The sequence below is a fragment of the Gopherus evgoodei genome, chromosome 9 (assembly GCF_007399415.2).
Source record: "Gopherus evgoodei ecotype Sinaloan lineage chromosome 9, rGopEvg1_v1.p, whole genome shotgun sequence".
NCBI lineage: Eukaryota > Metazoa > Chordata > Testudines > Testudinidae > Gopherus > Gopherus evgoodei.
In genome coordinates, this window is record NC_044330.1 from 884,824 (window position 1) to 905,026 (window position 20,203).

The 20,203-nt window shown below is 47.2% G+C and overlaps 1 protein-coding gene across 1 annotated transcript in view; it reads left to right on the forward strand.

The window, feature by feature from the left end:
- The window catches only part of LOC115657578 (D-beta-hydroxybutyrate dehydrogenase, mitochondrial-like), a 46,039-nt gene that overhangs the window by 8,895 nt on the left and 16,941 nt on the right, over positions 1-20,203 (forward strand). The window contains exon 2 of the mRNA XM_030575621.1: positions 6,370-6,480. Coding sequence (XP_030431481.1) covers positions 6,370-6,480 — 111 coding nt within the window. The remainder of the gene's footprint in view (positions 1-6,369; positions 6,481-20,203) is intronic.

Consider the following 20,203-nt stretch of genomic DNA (forward strand, 5'->3'; position numbering starts at 1 on the left):
CCTTTATTTAAGTCAATGGTGTGTCCTCAGCTAGAGGACTGTGCGTAGAACTGGCCACCCCATTTCAGAAGGGATAGTGCAGAACTCGAGTGGGTTCAGAGAAGGGCAACAAGAACAGTCAAGGGTCTGGAAAAACTCTGGTACAAAGAGAAATTGAAAAGACTGTGACTGCTAGAAAGGAGATGAGTAAGAAGGGGCATGATAAAAAGTATGTAGAATGATGAGTTGTCTAGAGAAGGAAGATCAGGAACTTCTGTTTTCCCTGTCTCATAGCAGAAGTATAAGGGGACATTCAATGAAATGGAATGGTGTGAAAATCAAAACTGATAAAATGAAACACTTTTTCACACAACATGATTAAAGGCGGAACTCATTGCCCTAAGAAGTCATTGAGGCCAAGAATTTAAGATTCAAAAAGGGACTGGGCATTTATATGGATGTCAAGAAATATTCAGACTTATAATTAGTGATAAAAATCCTGCAGAAGGGATATCAAACCTCACGCTTCAGAGCTTAAGACTGACTCTAATTATTAGAGATCAGGATGAGCCATAATGTTGGGGGCATTCTGTGGGGTTCTTACACCTTTCTCTGCAACATGGGGTGCAGGCCCCTGTCAGAGGTAGGATATTGGCTTAGATGGAACTCAGGTCTGATCAAGGTTGGCGATTCCTGTGTTCCTCAGTGAAGAGAAACATTTATGTTTTTACAAAACTAAAGACCCGCCACTTTTACATACTGAACTTGTCAGAAAGTGTATAAAATAGACCCCTCTGCCTTTGCTGCCAGGAGTCCACAGACTCCCATTCTCACAGCATTTTCATGCAGTATGTGCAAAGTCCCTAGGAGGAGAACCCCGCCCATGCTGTATAGCCACGGCCAAGAGGAGTAAATCTGATTTGTGTCACTGAGATCCGTAGATATGGCTGAATACACAAAGGGACATGGGTGCTAGAACTAGGCGTTCTGGGGGTGCTGCCGCACCCCTTGGCTTGAAGTGGTTTACAATTGGTTCAATGGCTCTTCGCCGCCCCCCCCCCCACTATACATATTGTTCCAGGACCCCTACAAAGGGAGCAGACCGCCTAATTTCTCAAAGCAGCACCGCCCTGTTACTTGCTAATTCATATTATCAAGAACATTAGAACAATCAGCAACTCGGGGGGGGAGGGGGGCTCGGCATTCAGCAGAGGAATGTTGCCAGACTCTGGATCTTCTCTCAGTAGTTATAATCCAGATTGGTTCATATTTTGTGAAGTTGCCTCAGCATTTGAAACGGTTCCATTACTAGGATGGAAGCCCTTAAGTGCCTGGGAAAGCAGTGTGAAATTAAGGGTTTGATGTTGGAACAGACAAAGTTCAGTATTGTAACTGCTTGTTTTGAACTTAAAATGAATCCACGCTGCACCAGATAATAAGGAGGATGTCAAGGACGGGTTCACAGGGGATGGGACCTTGAAAAACAAATGACAGCGAGAGAGGGAATAGGAAAAAGTCTAGACAAGTGTATGCGGGTTCTCAAATTATCTGGAAAGGCTGAGGTTATCCAGCTACTTTGCTTAACTTTGCCTCTGTTGCAATCATAGGGTCTGATTTTGAGCGTGTGTGGAAATTGTACAAATTATTTTAAAGAAGATCAGACCCTTTTTTGAGAAAAATAAGTAAACTGTAAATGTGTTGATTTGGGTGCAGGTTTAAGTGAATATTTATTGTAGTGTAATTAGACACACAACTTGCCTTTGTGGAAAATATCATCTAGATATAACAGTGCTGTGCATATAGACTAGTGAGCTAGCATGTGTGATGTAACTGAGTCATCCCACCAAAGCCATCACAAAGCCAGGAGTTCTGTTTTCCAGCATGTCAGTAGCTCCAAGGTGCGCTGGCAGAACTATGTGGGGTGAGTTACCTATATGCTGGTTAGTCTATAGCACCTGCTGTCTCCAATCACTGTACAAATATTGGTGAAAGAAGCCTCACCATCCTTTGAGTGGCAACTAACTAGTAATATCTCCATTTCACAGAAGGACAAACTGAGGCATGGAGAGGCTAAGTGATTTGCCTGACATCATTCTAGCAACTCGGTGTCAGGGCTGCGGCCTGCTTACCATTCCTGAGCTGCCTGCCAACCATGCTGCATCTGCCTGCTCTACTCAGGGCTGTGGGACCTTCATGTTTGCAAGCATTCAGGGCTTGTCTACACTTACTGGGGGATCAATGAGAGGCGATCGATGCATTGGTGGTCAGTTTAGTGGGTCTAGTGAAGACCCATTAAATCGACAGCCAATCGCTCTCCTGTCGACTCCTGTACTCCACTGGATCGAGAAGAGTAGGGTGTCGATGGAAGAGCATCTCCCGTCAACATCGCATAGTGTGGACCCTGCGATAAATAGATCTAAACGATGTCAATTTGTGTTACACTATTCATATAACTCAAATTGCATAGCTTAGGTCAGATTTCCCCTGTAGTGTAGACAAGGCCTCAGTTAACCTGATTTTCAAATGTTGAGGGATGCTGCTTGGGTGATCATTTGAATATCTTCTAAGCAGTCGTTCTAGGAGACAGAATAAAGAGCAGGAACATGGCATGTACACAGTGATATATTTTGAAAGGTGTACATTTGCACAGCCACACCTCTATATGGGAGATGTGTGTGTAGCATGTCTAAGTACTTATATATCACAGTAGTATCCAAATGCCTTAAGTTATTAATGTATTTATTGTGCTCATGGCATCCTGTGAGGCCAGACAGTGCTACTGTCTCCATTTTAGATGGAGGAAACTGAGGCACAGAGCCACTAAGTGATTAGCCGCAGGTCACACAGGGAATCTGTGGCAGAGCCACGCATTGAACGCCCTGAATCCCAGCCTAGAGCTTTACCACAGATGCCCCCTCTCAATGGGTTTATTGGTGCTATTAGCAGTCCACCTTCACAGATCTGTTCTCCCAGCTGGATGCAGGCACATGCCCTACCAGTGTCACTGAGCCTGGCCCAGATCTGTTCATCTCACAGCAGAAATCCCAAAGTAGAATGAAGGTGAGCCTATCCAGAGACGAGAGGAGAATAGAACCTGCCATGTGAAGTACAATGGTCTCTCTTTCTGTGTCTCATTAACTAGGCAGCAGTTTAGTTTGTTACATCATAGGCTGAGGAGTGTCCCTTACAGCAGTGGCTGTCAATTTTTCCAGACTAATGTACTCCTTTGAGGAGTCTGATATGTCTTGCGTACCCCATGTTTCACCTCACTTAAAAACTGCTTGCTTACAAAATCAGACATCATAATACAAAAGTGTCACAGCACATTATTAGTGAAGTATTCCTGGCTTTCTCATTTTTACCATATAATTATAAAATAAAGCAATTGGAATATAAATATTGTACTTACATTTCAGTGTACACAGCAGTATAAACACGCCATTGTATGAAATTTTAATTTATACCTACTTTGCTAGTGCTTTTTATGTAGCCTGTTGTAAAACTAGGCAGATATCTAGATGAGGTGATGTGCCCCCTGGAGAGCTCTGCTTACCCCAAGGGATACACATATCCCTGGCTGAGAGCCACTGCCTTACAGAATTGTAGGAACTGGGGATGGAAAAGACCTGTTAGGTCTAATCTAGCCTGCCCCTCACAGAGCAGGGCAGTTTATCCCCCTTCAGTATAGTGGAGTTCTTTAGGGATGGGGACTGCCCACAGTCCTTGCAGGCCAGGCAGCCCTCTTGCCCTTGGATAACATACCCACCAGCTACGTGCCAGAGGATAACAAAGCTAGCGATGGGATCGTGAGATCACTGGCTCCTCCCCAAGGAACAGGGCACCAGCTAAAGTGATGCTACTCCTGGGACCCAGTTCTGCAGCTGTTGCATACAAGCAGCTCGTCTGCTGCCAATCATTTCATTACTGGCAAGTAAGATAATAGTAAATGCTATTGGCAATGTTTATATATTCCGTAGATTTAAATATATTTAAATATTAAATATATTCCGTAGATTTTCCCCAGAGGCAGACATAGTTAAGAGGGGTTCATTAACGTGCTTTCATTTACTTTGTTTCATTTCTTGCTTATTTTGTTACTGGAGGATGCAAAACAGTTGCCCAGTTCGAAAAACTGTTGAGCTAATGAATCTCAAACTGATAGAGTCCACTCCCCTTTCTATGGATCGGCGTTTGTTTCCCTCAGCTGATCTGTGCCCTGGTAAGATTGGCTGATAGGGGACCTGATTACAATTAGTTGTGGCTCGTTTTGTTCCCTCTTGCCTGGCTCCAGAATAGCCCTGGAAGTGACAAGAACAGTCTCTGTTCGGTTCCTGAACTTTCTGGAACAGAGCTGACATACAGTGGGGAGAGGGATGAGCCATTCTGACCCCAGAGAGGGCGAGGGCAGCAGTGTAGTGCTGGAGGTGAGTAGAGATGGCCATGATAAGTTTCCACAGCCTGATTCATGCTGGGCCTGACTCAGTGCCAGTGAGAACAGAATCAAGCCTCGTATATTTAAATTCTCATTTCCCTTTTGTCCTTCATATCATGGTTTGTGCCTGCAACTTGCTTCAAGCACAGCTTAAATTTAGGATCATTAAGTCTGTAAATGAGCTTGTAAAAGCAACAACACCTCCAGTGGGTAAAGGAGGGGATCTTATTCATTCCCTTATCAGTTTCTGCTCTGCCTTCTGTCAATGATCTGATCCTTATTATACTGTAGTTCTTCCGTATTAAACTTCTTTCCTTATTATTGCTACATACATCAGCAAAAACCAACAAAATAGGAGAATGAGCAATCAGCCCCATGTTATCTGGAAGGGACAGCTGGACAGGTTGCCCGAGTGCAGGGCTCTTATTCCAGAAGCTGTCTCTTGTGGCATAACACAGGGAATATTGGGTTGTCAGCCACTCCCCAAAGACATTTTAGACCTAAGTTCCTTATTGCTTCCTCTTACCCTTTTTTATTGTATAGCATTATCGCCTGAAAGATAGTGCTCAAGGGAGCCTGTACAAATACCATATTATACAGCCCTAGCTTCGGTTTGGAGAGCTACAGACCATTCAGCCATAAACACAGGGCACACAGTTTAGTGTTGCTGGCTCACTTAAACTTTAAAGTTTAATTGTTTCACATAACTGAAGGTACCATGATGAACAGAATAGGAGACGGCGAGTTCAGTCAGAGGGGAGGGGGTATGTGTTAGGAGTTAGAGCGCAAGATTGTGTGTTTTAAGGACTTCTGGGTTACTGTGTGACATTAGAATTCGAAAAGGTGCAGAAAAGGGCAACAAAAATGATTAGGGGTATGGAACGGCTGCCATATGAGGAGAGATTAATAAGACTGGGACTTTTCAGCTTGGAAAAGAGGCGACTGGGGGGGATATGGTAGAGCTGGGGTCGGCAACCTTTGGCATGCGACCCATCAGGGTAATCGGCTGGTGGGCCGCAAGACATCAGCAACGTTTGTGTCCATCCTGATGGGGAGCAATAACAATACCACCTAGCTCTTATATAGCATTTTTTCATCCATCAAGCTCAAGCAACATAAGTAGCATTATACCCATTTTTTCAGGTGGGGAAACTGAGGCACAGCAGTGCAGTAACTTGTCCAAGGTCAACCAGCAGGGCAGAGGCAGGGCTGTGAATAGACCCCAGGTTTCCCAAGTCCCAGTCCAGTGCTCCTCCCAACTGCTGTGTTCAGCCTACTAGATGAGTTTTAATATGTTTTGTGAAATTTTGGTGTCATCTCTTATTGCTGGTGTCTGAAATTTTGCTGCCTTTTTCTGTCTATGTTGATTTACTTTTTAAAAAGGGAACTGTTGTCAGTGTCATTGTAGCATAAATAGTCTGGTTTTCTTGTTAGAATGGAAGCATGTTTTATGAGATGGGTTGTACGTTGCATTTTCAAGAGCTCATGGCATTTCTGGACAAAAGTGCCCACATTCTGATCTCATTTACACTGGTGTAAACCAGGAGAAAGTCAATGCAGTTAGTCTGGTGTAAAATCATGTGACAGCAGAGTTATGTCCATTGTGCCTTGCAGCTGGTGGTGTCGTTTATGGCTGTGCACAGGGGATGTGAAATGGTGCCAATGATATAACTATAGAGGATTTTGTCTGGTAATGTCTCACACTCATTGTGCATGAGTGTAAATGGCAGTGCAAGGGGCGGGGTAGAATTTGGACAACTTCAGAGCAATTTAGGGCTTGTTGACATATGGTGTAGCCAATATCTCTACTAAAATACTATTGACGTGTGCTAAGCCTGCTCGCAGGGCTGCACCGTTCCTATGTACTGTAATTTTAATAGGGTTCTGCAGCATTGTAATAGCTCCTGCTATCACAGAGTGTATCCACTCCCTCTAAACTGTTGGCTTCTCCTGCACAGGTTGATGGGAAGGCAGTGCTAATAACAGGCTGTGACAAAGGGTTTGGACACGCCTTGGCAAAGCAGCTGCATGCACATGGATTCACTGTCTTTGCTGGCTGTTTGCTGGCGGTGAGTACTACATTAAGTTAACTCTGTTAGAGGTTGTGAAGGGCATATTTTAAAGGGATAGTAACATGCTGATTTAAAGTATCAATGAAAATGTGTCTGCATTTTAAAAAAAAATGCAAATTAAGCATTTTCTCTGCTTAGACTTCAACATTTCTTGCTCAGCATTGCGAGTCAATCAGCTGGCCGTGGAAAAGCCCTAACAGACTATCAAATTAATAGGTCCTTCAGCCAAGAAAACTGCCCCACCCAAATCTCTTATTGGAGACATCATCGACAGAAGCAAATAGATGCAATGCCAGGTGGAGCACTCCCAGGAACTCTGTTCATGTTGAAGCACTGTTTCTGAAACAGCTGTAAGTGAGATCTTCAGATTACCAAAGATCTTGATATAGAACCGTCTGTAAATGAGTCTGTAAAGTCAGTTGCCTCCTAGCACCAGGAATGGCTACATCAGGGGTCGGCAACCTTTCAGAAGTGGTGTGCTGAGTCTTCATTTATTCATTCTGATTTAAGGTTTCACGTGCCAGTAATACATTTTAATGTTTTAAGACGGTCTCTTTCTATATGTCTATAATATATAACTAAACTATTGTTGTATATAAAGTAAATAAGGTTTTTAAAATGTTTAAGAAGATTCATTTAAAATTAAATTAAAATGCAGAGCCCTCCTGGACCCTTGGCCAGGACCTGGCAGTGTGAGTGCCACTTAAAATCAGCTTGCGTGCTGCCTTTGGCACGTGTGCCATAAGTTGCCTACTTCTGAGCTACATGAAAAGATGAAATTCCATCTGAAGTACAGAAGAAAGGAGAACAGGTGTCATATTTTTTTTTTTTTTTTTTTGCAATTTTTTTTTTTTGTTAAGTTTTATTTGTGCTGGTCTCCAACCAAGAATTTAACATTTACTCCAACATTTCCAAGTATCAGTTATTTTTTTCCTTGGTGTCTAATAGCAGATTTTTTTTTTTCGGAGCCCACACTAGAGGAAACACAGTTTTATAAGTATTTACCATAGAACAACATTATTATTATGAATTATGACTGTAAACGTCAGACTTGCTGGGCAGCCAGCAGAGGCAGGAGCTGGAACAGGGACTGGCTAGCATGGAAGCAGGCAAAGGCAGGAGCAGGCTGCAGCAGGGCTGGGTAGAGTGGAAGCAGTCTGTCAGGATTACTAGGCAATGGGTGTGTTCCTGGCCTGGTGGTGGTGTTGAGCAGACTGGAGACACTGCTTCCCTTAGGAGCCTGTATGCCTGTCTTGGGATCAGCTGGGTGGGTCCTCACCTGTGGATTGGCTGAACCCGGGTTGGATGCATGGGGCCTATCATGAGATCTGCAGGTAATTGCTTCTGATGACTCATCACACTGTCTCAGGCAGGGCCAGTGCAATCATTTAGGCGACCTAGGCGGTTGCCTATGGCACTGGGATTTGGGGGGTACCATTTTCTTTGACAGCGACCTCGGCGGCCAGCTCTTTGGCCACCCTGGTTGCCACCGACATTTAGACAGAGGGAGCTGGGGCAGGGGGATGTGGGGAGGGCCGCCTGCAGCAAGTAAGGGGGTGGGGGCGGCACACAGGGGAACTCCCCGCCCCAGCTCACCCCTGCCCCACCTCCTCCCCGAGCACACCGTGGCTGATTCACTTCTCCCATCTCTAGGCTTGTGGCGCCTAAGCTGATTGGCGCTGCAAGCCTGGGAGGTGAGAGAAGTGAAGCAGCAATGGCATGCTCGGGGTGCTCGTGCGTGGCGCAGGGGTGAGCTGGGGTGTGGGGGTGCCTCAGGGCAGAGGGTGGGGGGTGGACAGTTGCCGCAAGGGGGGCATCTCAGGGCGGAGGAGAAGGAGCTGCGGCATGGGGAGGTGCCTCAGAGCAGGACCGCGGGGAGGGCGCAAGGTGGAAGTTTCACCTAGGGCGCGAAACATCCTTGCACCTGCCCTGGTCTCAGGGATGACTCATCAGTCTTAGGCCATCTCAGAGGTAACTGGTTTGCGAAGGCTCAGGTCAGAGGTAACTGGTCACATCAGATGGTGCATATGTTTAAACATAATGTCTTGCTTTCCTGCCAGAGGGCAGGAGGGGAACCGCAAGACATGAAGGACACCAACATCATAATGTTGGACAAAACCAAAGGAGACTGGAGTGATTGCAGCAGCTGCAAAGGAATCTCTCTCTTTAATGTTGTGGGCAAGGCATTTATGTGGGTCATTCTCCAAAGACTGCAAGTTCTTGCAGAACGTGTATATCCAGAGACTCAAGAGGCTTCAGTGCTGACAGATCAGCTATCGACATGGTCTTGAGACTGAATCAACTGCAAGAAAAGTGTCAAGAACAAGGAAAATCTCTCTACATGGACTTCATAAATCTTACAAGGGCTTTGAACTGATCAGCAGGAAGGGCCTTTTCCAATTGCTAGAGAGGATTGGCTGGGCCCCAGTCCTCCTCAGTCTGATCACCATTACACTGCACTGTAGCCTTCATGCCATCATGGAAAGATAAAAATCAATCTGACAGCTTTGAAATCTGCAGTGGTGTCAAACAGGAATGTGTTTAGGCACCAACACTTTTGGTATAGTCTCCTCTCTGCTGCTTGATCATACTTTCTAGCACCAAGGCAGTACATCCCCATACACAATCAGATGGGAATGTCTTCAGCATCACACATCTTAAGAGCAAAAGTCAAATGCATGCTGATAAGAGAATTTTTTTTTGCTGTTGCTCAGGAATTGGACTTATTAACCACTCATGATATTGTAACATGACACACAATAACTGAACTGCTTCAGTGCTTATACCATTGTCTGTTGAAACGGATATTTGTGTTACTGTGGTGCCCAGGAGTCCTAGTCATGGACCAGAACCCCATTGCACTAGGCGTACAAAAACAGAACAAAGTGACAGCCCCTACTCCAAGAAGCTTGCAGCGTTAGTATAAGACAAATGACAACAGCTGGATACAGACAGATGGAGGAGGACAAGTATTCGATGAAAGAATATTGCTTGGCATGACAGGCAGTGAGCTCTGCACACCAGCAGTCTAACCCATGTCATGTTTTTTGTAGGCCCTCTAGCGAAGTGGGGCGCTGAGGGGATTTGAAGGTGGATAGTGAGGTAGCTAGCGATATTATCATTGTCCTACTCGCTTGTTCTGCCATATCAGTGTAGACTGTAAGTTCTTGGGCAGTGGCCAAAGCTCTTGTGAACTCTGCTTGATTGGGAGGAGAGGCCATCTAGCATATTTGGGATGTATGAAAAATAAGGCAGGGAGAGACTTCCAGAGCTTCAGACAATTCAGGGCAAATGTGCTTCCAGCAGGCCCATCTCCTCTCCCGTTCTCCTCCCACCCATCCCCGGCTTTAAATCAGGGCTGTGGTTAGCTTAAGTGTCTCCAACAATTGTAGCTGTAGTGGTATCCACAGGCACTCACTTTCTTCTTTCCAGGTGGGTGCTCCACCTCCGCTCCCATCTGAGGCCCCACCCCTACTCTGCCCCTTCCCCAAGGCCCCACCCTCACTCTGCCTCTTTCTGCCCCATCTCCCACCGCCTGCTGCCAAACAGCTGGTCGGTGGGGCCCCCCGAACAGTTGATTGGTGGGTGCTGAGCACCCACTATTTTTTTTCATGGGTGCTCCAGCCCTGGAGCACCCACAGAATCTGCTCCTATGGTGGTATCCCCTGGGCACATATGGGGGTCTCGGGAAACTGGCTCCCAAACGCTCTAGGATCACTGGCAGTGAGTACAGAGTATGGAGCACCAGAGCAGCATGCTCCCAGAAAGGCAGGCAGCTCCTTTCTGCTCTGACTTCATCTTCCAAACAGTCTCCTGGAGTAGCCCCAGTGCAGGAGGCCTGGGGAGTGACATGCCTATTTATTTCCATGGGCCAAGCCTAGAGGAAAATTTAAAAAGGAGCAACTGAGAGAGCCAAGTCAATTCAGGTTTTGATATAACAACTGAAGATTTTACTAATAAGAGGTTAAACAAAATGCAGGATTTTTAATATTTTTTTTTTTTACTTTTCTGTGTTCTTTTAAGATAATTTAAAGCTGACTAGGAAATGTTTGAAGGTAGTCAGTGTATCCAGGTGTTTGGATGGCTGGAGACCACAGCTGTACTCCCAGAAACCACCGCAGTACAGCTCAAACATGACCCACCCGGCTGCCTATTGTCAGCGAAGGTTACGTTTGGTCATTGCACCAGAAAGGAAAGTTGGCCAGGCAAGACACCTCAGCTGACATACTTCATAACCTAGCAGAAGAAAGTCCTGTTGGGCAACTGCCATTGTATGAAAATTTCCATCCAAAGGCTCTGTAAATCCTCTATTACTAGCGTCATGCGGTGCTTTGAGCTGGCCCTTCGCTGCTGCGTCACGTTTCACCGCAGCATGCTTGGGCTTGAGATGGGAACAGCAGGTGGAAGGATGGAGCAAATGTGAAGTCGAATGTTTACAGGGAGGACTATTTCAGGAGATTGGCACACTAGTGGAGAGCAGAGAGGGCATTTGAGGGCAAATAAATGAACTAAATTGACCTCACAGTCAGCCTGACTATCTGGAGTTCTATATGACTAGTCTGGTAATTTTCAGAAGCAAGGAAGTTTCACCTCTTGGTCACAAGTTAAAACCTGACCCCAACTGGTATTGGCCTAGGAGGCAGAGTGATCTAGTGCAGGATTTCTCAGTCTTTTAGGCTGGCGATGCCTCATTTAAAGTAAAAAATTATTTTCATCACCCCCACCGTTCCTTAAACTTACTATAAAAGTAAAAATAACAAATGTCTCACTGATAACAATACTAAACCTACAGAACTTACAGATGGATGCGTTTCTAGATGTTGAGAGTGAATGCTTGACCTTGCCAGGATTAGGGCAGCAAGATTTTTTTGCTTTAGATTGTTATAAATTTTTCAACGCCTTGCAACATTCCCAGCCCATGTCCCTTGCTTGCCTTTTGTGACCCCTTGGGGTTGTGGTCCACTGGTTGTCTAGTGGTTAGAGCTGGAAACATGGGGTCGATGCCCAGTGATATCATAGGCTTGCCGTATGACCTTGAGCAAGTTACACTACCACTCCGTGACTCAGTTTCCCATATGCACAAAGAATGTAATAATAATCACCTATCCTTGTAAAGCGCTTTGAGATCCTTGGAGGACGGGTCATATGGAAGCATCACTATCACCTGTCTGTTCTGTGGCTTGCTGTTGGTTGCTTTATCAGAGCACAGGATTTTAATTCTTGTTTCCCTGATGCTGTCACTTTTTAGAAACCTTATGGTCCCTGGAAGGTCTCTGCTGCCCCTTCAGCAATGGAAGGCGGTGGGGTCACATTCCAAAGGATCCATACCCGTGTCTGCTACTTCTCACAGCTCCCGAGGTGCATTTTGGCCCCATGGTAGTTAGCGGGGCCCAAGTCATTAAACACTTCCTCTCCAGTTCTGTTTTACAGGCTGAGCTCCAGATTGTCCTGCTGGGACAAATGGGCACAGCTGTTTTAAATTGCAGCTCTTCTTCTATGGGTTCCTCAAACAACAGGGATATGGCAGAGCAGCCTCTTGACTTCAGTGTGAGGCAGCAGGGAGGTGATGGTACAGGAATGGTGAATGGAGCCCCATAGATAATACCAGCCTGGGCAGAAAGCAGGTGAACAAGGCTGTGGGACCTGTTCGACATTGGTGGAAGTTGGGAGCTCTTGGCACCCCCTGAGGTCAGGCCCTTCTGTAGTAAGATGCTGGTCTTCAGCATTTCTTCTGAATCTGCATTAATGCTGCGCAGCGAATGGGCAGCATGTGTGAAAACTCCCTGGTAATGGGCTTTGGGCTAAGGAGCTAATTTGGACTAAATTGTCACTAGTAATCCGATTCCAGTAGGAACGGAAACATCCTGTGTCAGATCTGGTGCTGAAGCCATGTGAAGAGTCAATCCTCTAGGTCTCCCATGGCATCTTGGAAGCAGCGCAGATTCCTGGGCTACTCCCAATAAAACTCCCCACAACCACCCAGGTCTCCTCACATCTCGCCTGCCCCGTGACGCTGTGCTCCACGGGCCTCATGGTGACCTCCCCCCATCCCGCCCTGCAATGCCGCACTCCATGGCCCACCTGGTGACACCCATGCCCCCGTCCTGCCCTGCGATACCGCACTCCACAGGCCTCATGGTGATCCCCATCCCACCCTGCAACGCCTCACTCCACAGGCCACCTGGTGACCTCTCCCCCCATCCGACCCAGTGATACTGCATTCCACGGGCCTCCTGGTGACCCCCCACATCCTGCCTGGTGACACTACACTCCATGGGCCTCCTGGTCACCCCCCACCGTCCCGCCCTGTGGCAGTGCACTCCATAGGCCTCCTGGTGACACCCCCCCCGTCCCGCCCACTGACACCGCACTCCATGGGCCACCTGGTGACACCCCCGCCATCCCGCCCGGTGACACCGCACTCCATGGGTCTCCTGATGACACCCCCTCCTCGTCCCACCCTGCAACACCACACTCCACAGGCCTCATGGTGACCTCCCCACGTCCCGCCTTGCAAAGCCGCACTGCACGGCCCACCTGGTGATACCCATGCACCCCCGTCCCACCCGGTGATACCACACTCCATGGGCCTCTTGGTGACCCCCCCCATGCCACCCAGTGACACTGCACTCCACGGGCCTCCTGGTGCCCCCCCACATCCTGCCTGGTGACACTACACTCCACGGGCCTCCTGGTCACCCCCCCATCCCGCCCTGTGGCAGCGCACTCCATAGGCCTCCTGGTGACATCCCCCGCCCGTCCCGCCCAGTGACACCGCACTCCATGGGCCTCCTGGTGACACCCTGCAACACCACACTCCACAGGCCTCGTCGTGACCTCCCCACATCCCGCCTTGCAATGCCGCACTGCACGGCCCACCTGGTGATACCCATGCCCCCCCTCCCACCCGGTGACACCACACTCTACTGGCCTCCTGGTGACCCCTCCCCCATGCCGCCCGGTGACACCGCACTCCACAGGCCTCCTGGTGACCCTCCCCCACATCCTGCCTGCTGACACCATACTTCACGGGCCTCCTGGTGACCTCCACCTGTCCCACCCTGTGACACCGCTCTCCACAGGCCTCCTGGTGACCCACCCGCCCTGCCTAGTGATGCTCCCCGGATCTCCCCATGATCTGCCCACACTACCCAGTCACACTTTACTTCACAGGCCTTCCTCTGCCCCACATCATGACACCATGCTACAAGGACCTCCCTGTGTCCTTCCCACCTCACGATGCTGCACCTCCCGCCAGAGCATCCCCACCCTGCGACACTCCACAGGCCTCCTCACGCCCTGCCCATCCCATGACATGACCCCACAAGGGCATCGCTGAGACTTGCCTGCCCCATGACATGACCCCATGCCACACGGGCCTTGCTGTGATTGGCCTGACCCACATCATGATCCATGTCAGGACTGAACGGGCACTTTCCTATCCCAAGAGAGAGGAGAGAACTGAAAGAAAGAAGAAAGAGACTTGCCCGCATGGAGGAGAAGGTTTTCTCTGCTGCTGGCCCCCAAGCACTGAAGCATCCTCCGAGCAGAGGAGGTGGCCAGGGCTGCGCTGTGAAGACACAAGCAGGCAGGGCAGAGCAAAGTCAACTCCAGTGAAAGCAGTCTGTGGTGTGCCGCTGCAGCAAGGAGGGAGGGAGGGCCAGCTTCCCATGGGCGGGGGACATAGCTGTACTAGGTTAGTCACACAGGAATAGCAGCACAATGGGCACAGCCACAACACTAAACTTTTCTGCACACAAAGTGTAGCCTGCCTCCAACTTGGCCAGGATGTGCGGCTGGACGCTTCACACAGTGCCGCCGAGTGACTACATGTCAGGCAGTTTAAGCTTCCCATCACATCTCCCCCCTTTTGTCTTTTCTGTATTTTAACTACTTTAAAAGTGCTTTTTTTCCCCAAACTAACTTTTTGCATTTCAATATGTGTCTGTGTATTACTCATCCCTGAATGGTACTGGTTCTTTAACTATACAGCTACAGTGGGTAACATCTTGGAGACTAGGCTGTCTTTCCCTTGCAGTGGCTGGCTTGGCAAGTTCGGAGTCGGTTCATCTTCCTCTTCCTTGTTCTGCATCTTGTTCTCAGTTGATTACTGAGTCTCTGGAACAAACTGAAGATGTCAGCAGTTTCTGCTGAACTCCCCATCGCCTGTCTCAATGGTCTGTGACCTGGGCGATGCATTCTTTTTCTTTACAATAACTGGAGTTCTCCATCCTTTTCCTTCATGGCCATCAGTTTCCAGATCAGGCGATTCTCTAACTGAGTGACATTGGTTATAAAAATATTCATAACTATTTTTTGCCTTTTGATCTAATTCAGCCACTCCTCAACAGATCTGGCCACTTCGGGGCTAGATTCTTTTCCAGGGTTGGAACAGTAGACCTGAGTTGCCTTCCTATCAGGAGCTGGGCGAGGCTCCTGGTGTTCCTACTAAAGGAATGGCTCTTCCTGCTTCAGTATTTCATCACTGTCTGTACTGCCCTCTCAGTTTCTCCATTTGCTTGTGGGTAACGGGGGCTGCTAGTGGTGTGTTCAAAGTAATACTCTGGAATGACGTAAATTCAGCTGCAGTGAATTGTGGTCCATTGTCTAGCAATAATTGTTCTGGAATACCAGAATGGGCTAATGTGCTCTTTAATTTCTTGATAACCCTGCAACACGTTGCATCTTTCTAATATATTATTTGAATATATCTAGAAAAATAGTCCATTTCAACTAGGTAATGATGTCCTCAGAATATGCATCAGTCTGCTGCTAGCCTCCTGTAGGGGCTGTCTGGTAAAGATGTTAGAGAGACAGGTGAGGGAGGTAATACCATTAATTGGACCAACTTCTGCTGGTGAAATATGCAAGCTTTTGAGCTACATAGAGCTTTTCTCCAGGTCTGGGAAAGTTGGTAGAGATATTGCTACTAGATGCTCTTTGCGTTATGTCGGTCTGTTAGTTCTGCAGTGTTCACATGGAAACATTTTATTCATAGAATCATAGAATATCAGAGTTGGAAGGGACCTCAGGAGGTCATCTAGTCCAACCCCCTGCTCAAAGCAGAACCAATCCCCAACTAAATCATCCCAGCCAGGGCTTTGTCAAGCCTGACCTTAAAAACCTCTGAGGAAGGAGATTCCACCACCTCCCTAGGGAACCCATTCCAGTGCTTCACCACCCTCCTAGTGAAAAGGTTTTTCCTAATATCCAACCTAAACCTCCGCCACTGCAACTGAGACCATTAATCCTTGTTCTGTCATCTTCCACCACTGAGAACAGTCTAGATCCATCCTCTTTGGAACCCCCTTTCAGGTAGTTGAAAGCAGCTATCAAATCCCCCCTCACTCTTCTCTTCTGCAGACTAAATAATCCCTTCATGTCCTTGCTGATTCCAGGCCACCACACTGACGGATTGGCTCATTCATGGCATTTAGCTAGTCCTTGATGACCTGGATGGATGAGGTCTAGAATTTCTCCTCTCAAAGCACTTTGGATGATAGTACAATCACCTTTAATCATTAGGCCATTGGACTCGCTTAATTGTCTGCGTACAGCAAAGCAGTATCTTGTCACAGGTGGTCTTGTGTTCTTCAGATACTAGGGCCACCCTGCCTGAATGTAGCTAAAAACTTCTTGACGTTGCTCTTTGTAGCGGGTATAGTTTCCTGCCTGACACTTGTCTGTAAGTTTCCACAGCATCTACAAAAGCCTTTTCATCTTCTTCTGGCCCACAGGTGTTTGAGTACAATGCGGGGCTCCATGACAGTGTGTCTGCTGTTACCAGATTTTTACCAGGAGTATATTCAGCGATAAGGTTAAATTGCATGAGCCTGTTCAAAAGACACTGGCATCTCATTGGTGCTTGATATAGGTATTTTCCATTGATAAGGGTTACAAGAGGTTTATGGGCAGTTATCAGTTTAAAGGAACGTAATTCATGCAGATATCTGTAGGAGTTCTCACATGCTCATACACGTGCCAAGGCACTCCTTTTCAATCAGTGCATATCGTTTTTCTGCTTTGGTAAGTGTACAAGAGCAGAATCCAGCTGGCTTCAGCTCAGATCCATATACCTGCAGCAGTACACCACCAAGGACAAGGCTACTGGCATCGGCAGTGCCCATTGTGTGTATGTTTGCATTGTAGAACATTGAAACTGGAACAGCTGAGATAATTTATTTTACCCTTTTGCAGGCAATCTCCTGATTTGGCCCCCATAAACTGGATGGTATTGTAGCTTAATAGTTCATTCAAGGATTTTGCCACTGTAGAAAGATCTTCAGGTATTAGCCAAAATAAATTACCATCCCCGTTAAGTATCTCAGTTCTGGAACAAATGCATTCAATTCTCTAATTGCTTTTATTTGCTCAGAGCCAAGACTAATTCCATCTTTGTTTATTATCTGTCCCCAAAGTTAATTTTGGTGTAGGTGGAAAACACACTTTTCTTTATTTAGCTTGAGTCCAGGTTCACTGATTAAGCTCAGACCTTTACTGAGGGTTTTGTCTTGTTTTCCACTGATGACCCATATACTAAAATTTTGTCCATAAAAATGACAACCCCGTTTATGTTCTTTAGCCGCTCTGCCATCTTTCTTTGGAAAATGTCAGGAATTCTGGTAATCCCGAAATGTAATCTTTGAAAGTACAATCTCCCAAGTTGTGTGATGAATGTAGTCAATGTAGCGCTCTCTTAGAAACCACTTGAGGCATCAAATTTGGAGAATACAGTAGCTCCTGCCATGTCAGGAAGCAAGTCTCCGAGTGCTGGAAGGATATAGTTTTCTCTTGCTACTGCTTCAGTAAGTCTTTTAAGATCCATACAGGTTTGTATTTTTCCCTATAACAGGTACCATCGGTGCAGACCATGCAGTTGGCTCAGATCTTTTCTTGATTATGTCACTCTTTTCCATTCCCTTTAACTCAGTTTCTACTGTATGAAGTAATGGGATAGGAATTTTGTGGGGGCATATGTACGCTATGTGGTTCAGCAGCCTTTCTACTGCATCCCCTTTTAAAAATCCAGTACACCAAATAGTCTATCTCCTCCTTCCACCTTTCTCACTCCATCCATCATGGCAACCACACTGAGACAGAGGAGACTGTCAGCCTCTGATCACATCCACAGTAATATTAAAGCTTTTGTCTTTGGAGGTTGCTTCTGTGGAAAACTGTCCAGTGCTGCCAAAGTACCTGGGGGCTTATTTAGGACAGTATCTGCTGGTTTCAGCTCTAGGAGAGGTTGAAGTTGATTAGAAGGCCCTTCTGGTATGACTGTTGCATCCACACCTGAATCTATTTTAAAATTAAGTCTTGCCTCAGATATTCAGTTTCACCCTCCAGGCTGGCTCTGTGTCATTACCTGTGACTGAGTCCAGAAGAAAGGTCTCTTGACTTTCCGTGCTCACTTCCTGTACTGCATGTGTGCAGCCGGGTGATGGGGTATGCAGACCCCACACTGGACAACAAGGGGTGAATGAGCTAGTGTGGGCTCAGGTGGTGCTGCCCCATAGCAGATGTGAGAAATGGCAGGTTGAAGAGGGAGAACCCCAGCTCAGTTGATGGCAGACCAGGGAAGAGAGCAGACCTTCAGTCCTCAGCTGCTGGAGAGAGGGCAGACTGAAGGCAAAGCTCCCCAGTTGACTGTTGCCCAATGGCCCCTTCCTGAGGGGAGGGAGGCCAGATGCTGACTCACCTTGAGAGGGAACCGCTGCCTTCTGTTACCTGCAAATGCAGGTTAGAGCCCTAGACCAATGAGTGTCCTCTGAAGGAAGAGAGCCTTGACCCAGCTTTGGGATTAACGTCTGTGTTAATTCCCTTGTTTTTGTTCATTAACTACCCAGAAGAGGAGAGACTTTAAAGTGACCTGGCCAAAGGTCCAAGTCGCAGGAAGAGGCAGATGATCACAGCACCGGAATGACCATCAGCCGAAAGTACATGATGCGGAGAATTGCTATGCTACGCCCAGCCACAAGAAGGTGCTAGTTGTGAGTCAACCCCTTCATGGGCAGTCAGTGGCAAAATGTCCCGTTTTTGTGCATTTATGGGATTTGGCTCCTTTGGCTGAACAATCACCTCTTGGATTGTGACTTTCCCACATCATATGCAGCAATTGTAATAAATCCTCAAAAGCAATGTGGGGTAAGCCTGACATTCCTTTGAGGATTTATTACAATTGCTTTTTACAGCTGTGCTAATTTCCTGTCCTCATTTTGTAAGTCACTTCCTGTAGGTCTCTTTCTGGCGGCCTCTGGTCTCTGTTTTGATTTTTAATCCTCTCCAGTTGTCTTGTCATTTCTGTTGCTGTGCGAAGGGTTACATAGGACTGGAAGGGACCTCGAGAGGTCTTCTAGCTCCCTGAACTCATGGCAGGACTAAGTATTATCTAGAAATCTCTCTTAATTTGCAGTTTCTCTGATAGTCTGTTGCTAAAATACCTGGCGCTACTGTCTCTAGTCTGCTCTTCCTTTTTATCCTCAAGATCATAGTTTTCTGTGACGTCATACAAGCCTCCTATAAGAGATTCCACAGCCTCCCCAGTGTTTGGACATGCTGGTAAAAAATCTCTCGCTCATAAACCACACTAGGCTGAGGTATAAAATGCTCATCAAACTTAGCCAGCCCCCCCAGAGTAATTATATTTTTGTGGCTCTCCTCTCCAAAGACCAAGGATTGAAAGGTACATTCAGCTTCCCTGCACAGATGAGAGAACTAGCTTTCCCCTCCCCCGTCTCATTGTTGAGTTTACTTGCAATGCAAAAACGTGCAAAGTGCTCTGTCCAGTTGGGCCAGTCGGATGGTCTGTTGAAGCTGAAGCTCTCTGGTGCTTGGACCTTTAGCATTTTGGCAAAATTCTGTAGTTTCTGGTGTTTATCTTCTGACACCATGTTGTGTTAGTCACACAGACAGAGGCAAGATAAATGCTAGTCACAACAGTTTTATTGTAAAAAAAGAGTGTAGACTGCCTCCGTCACTCAGTAAAGATGGCGTGCAATATGCTTCGTACAGCATCATGTAGTGACTAAAGATGTCCCCAGACCTGAAGAAGAGCTCTGGGATCCTCAAAAGCTTGTGCCTTCCATCCACAGAAGTTGATCCAATAAAAGTTATCACCCCCTCACTTTGTGTCTGTCACACATTATGATGCAGTTTAAACTTCCCCTCCCAGCCTGAAAGCACAGAAGCAGTAGAAAGAACAAATACAACAAAGAGCAGGCGAAGGGGTAGAAGTTGTGTCCTCAGGGTGATGGAGCTGCTGCTGTCGGAATCTGGGCACCAAGCCCAGATTCTGCTGATAAATCAACACCATGACATGGATGAGGTTCTGGGGGGAGTTTCATCTTGCATGAGGACCCATCTGCAAGAGGGATGAGTCCCCTGTATGGTTCTTCCCGGGCACCAGGGGAGAAAAGGAGGCAGATGGTGCAGTGGGAACACCAGGTCTGCACACTTCTCTCCGTTTTGTACCCAATGTGCATTCTCTTGGACGACCTCTCCTCCCTCCCAGAGACCCAAGAATACATCATGGTGCAGAGTCAGGAGCAGCAAGGGTCAGTGACACAGACCCAAAAAACCATCCAGGAAACAACTCAGGCAGATCCTGCAGGAGACACTGGGAGTAGGAGGCACAGAGCAGAATCCTTGGGGTCGTGAGGGGTACAGTGAGACACTGCAACAGTCCTGGGAAGTATGCCTGGCCTGAGCACTCCTGCAGCCC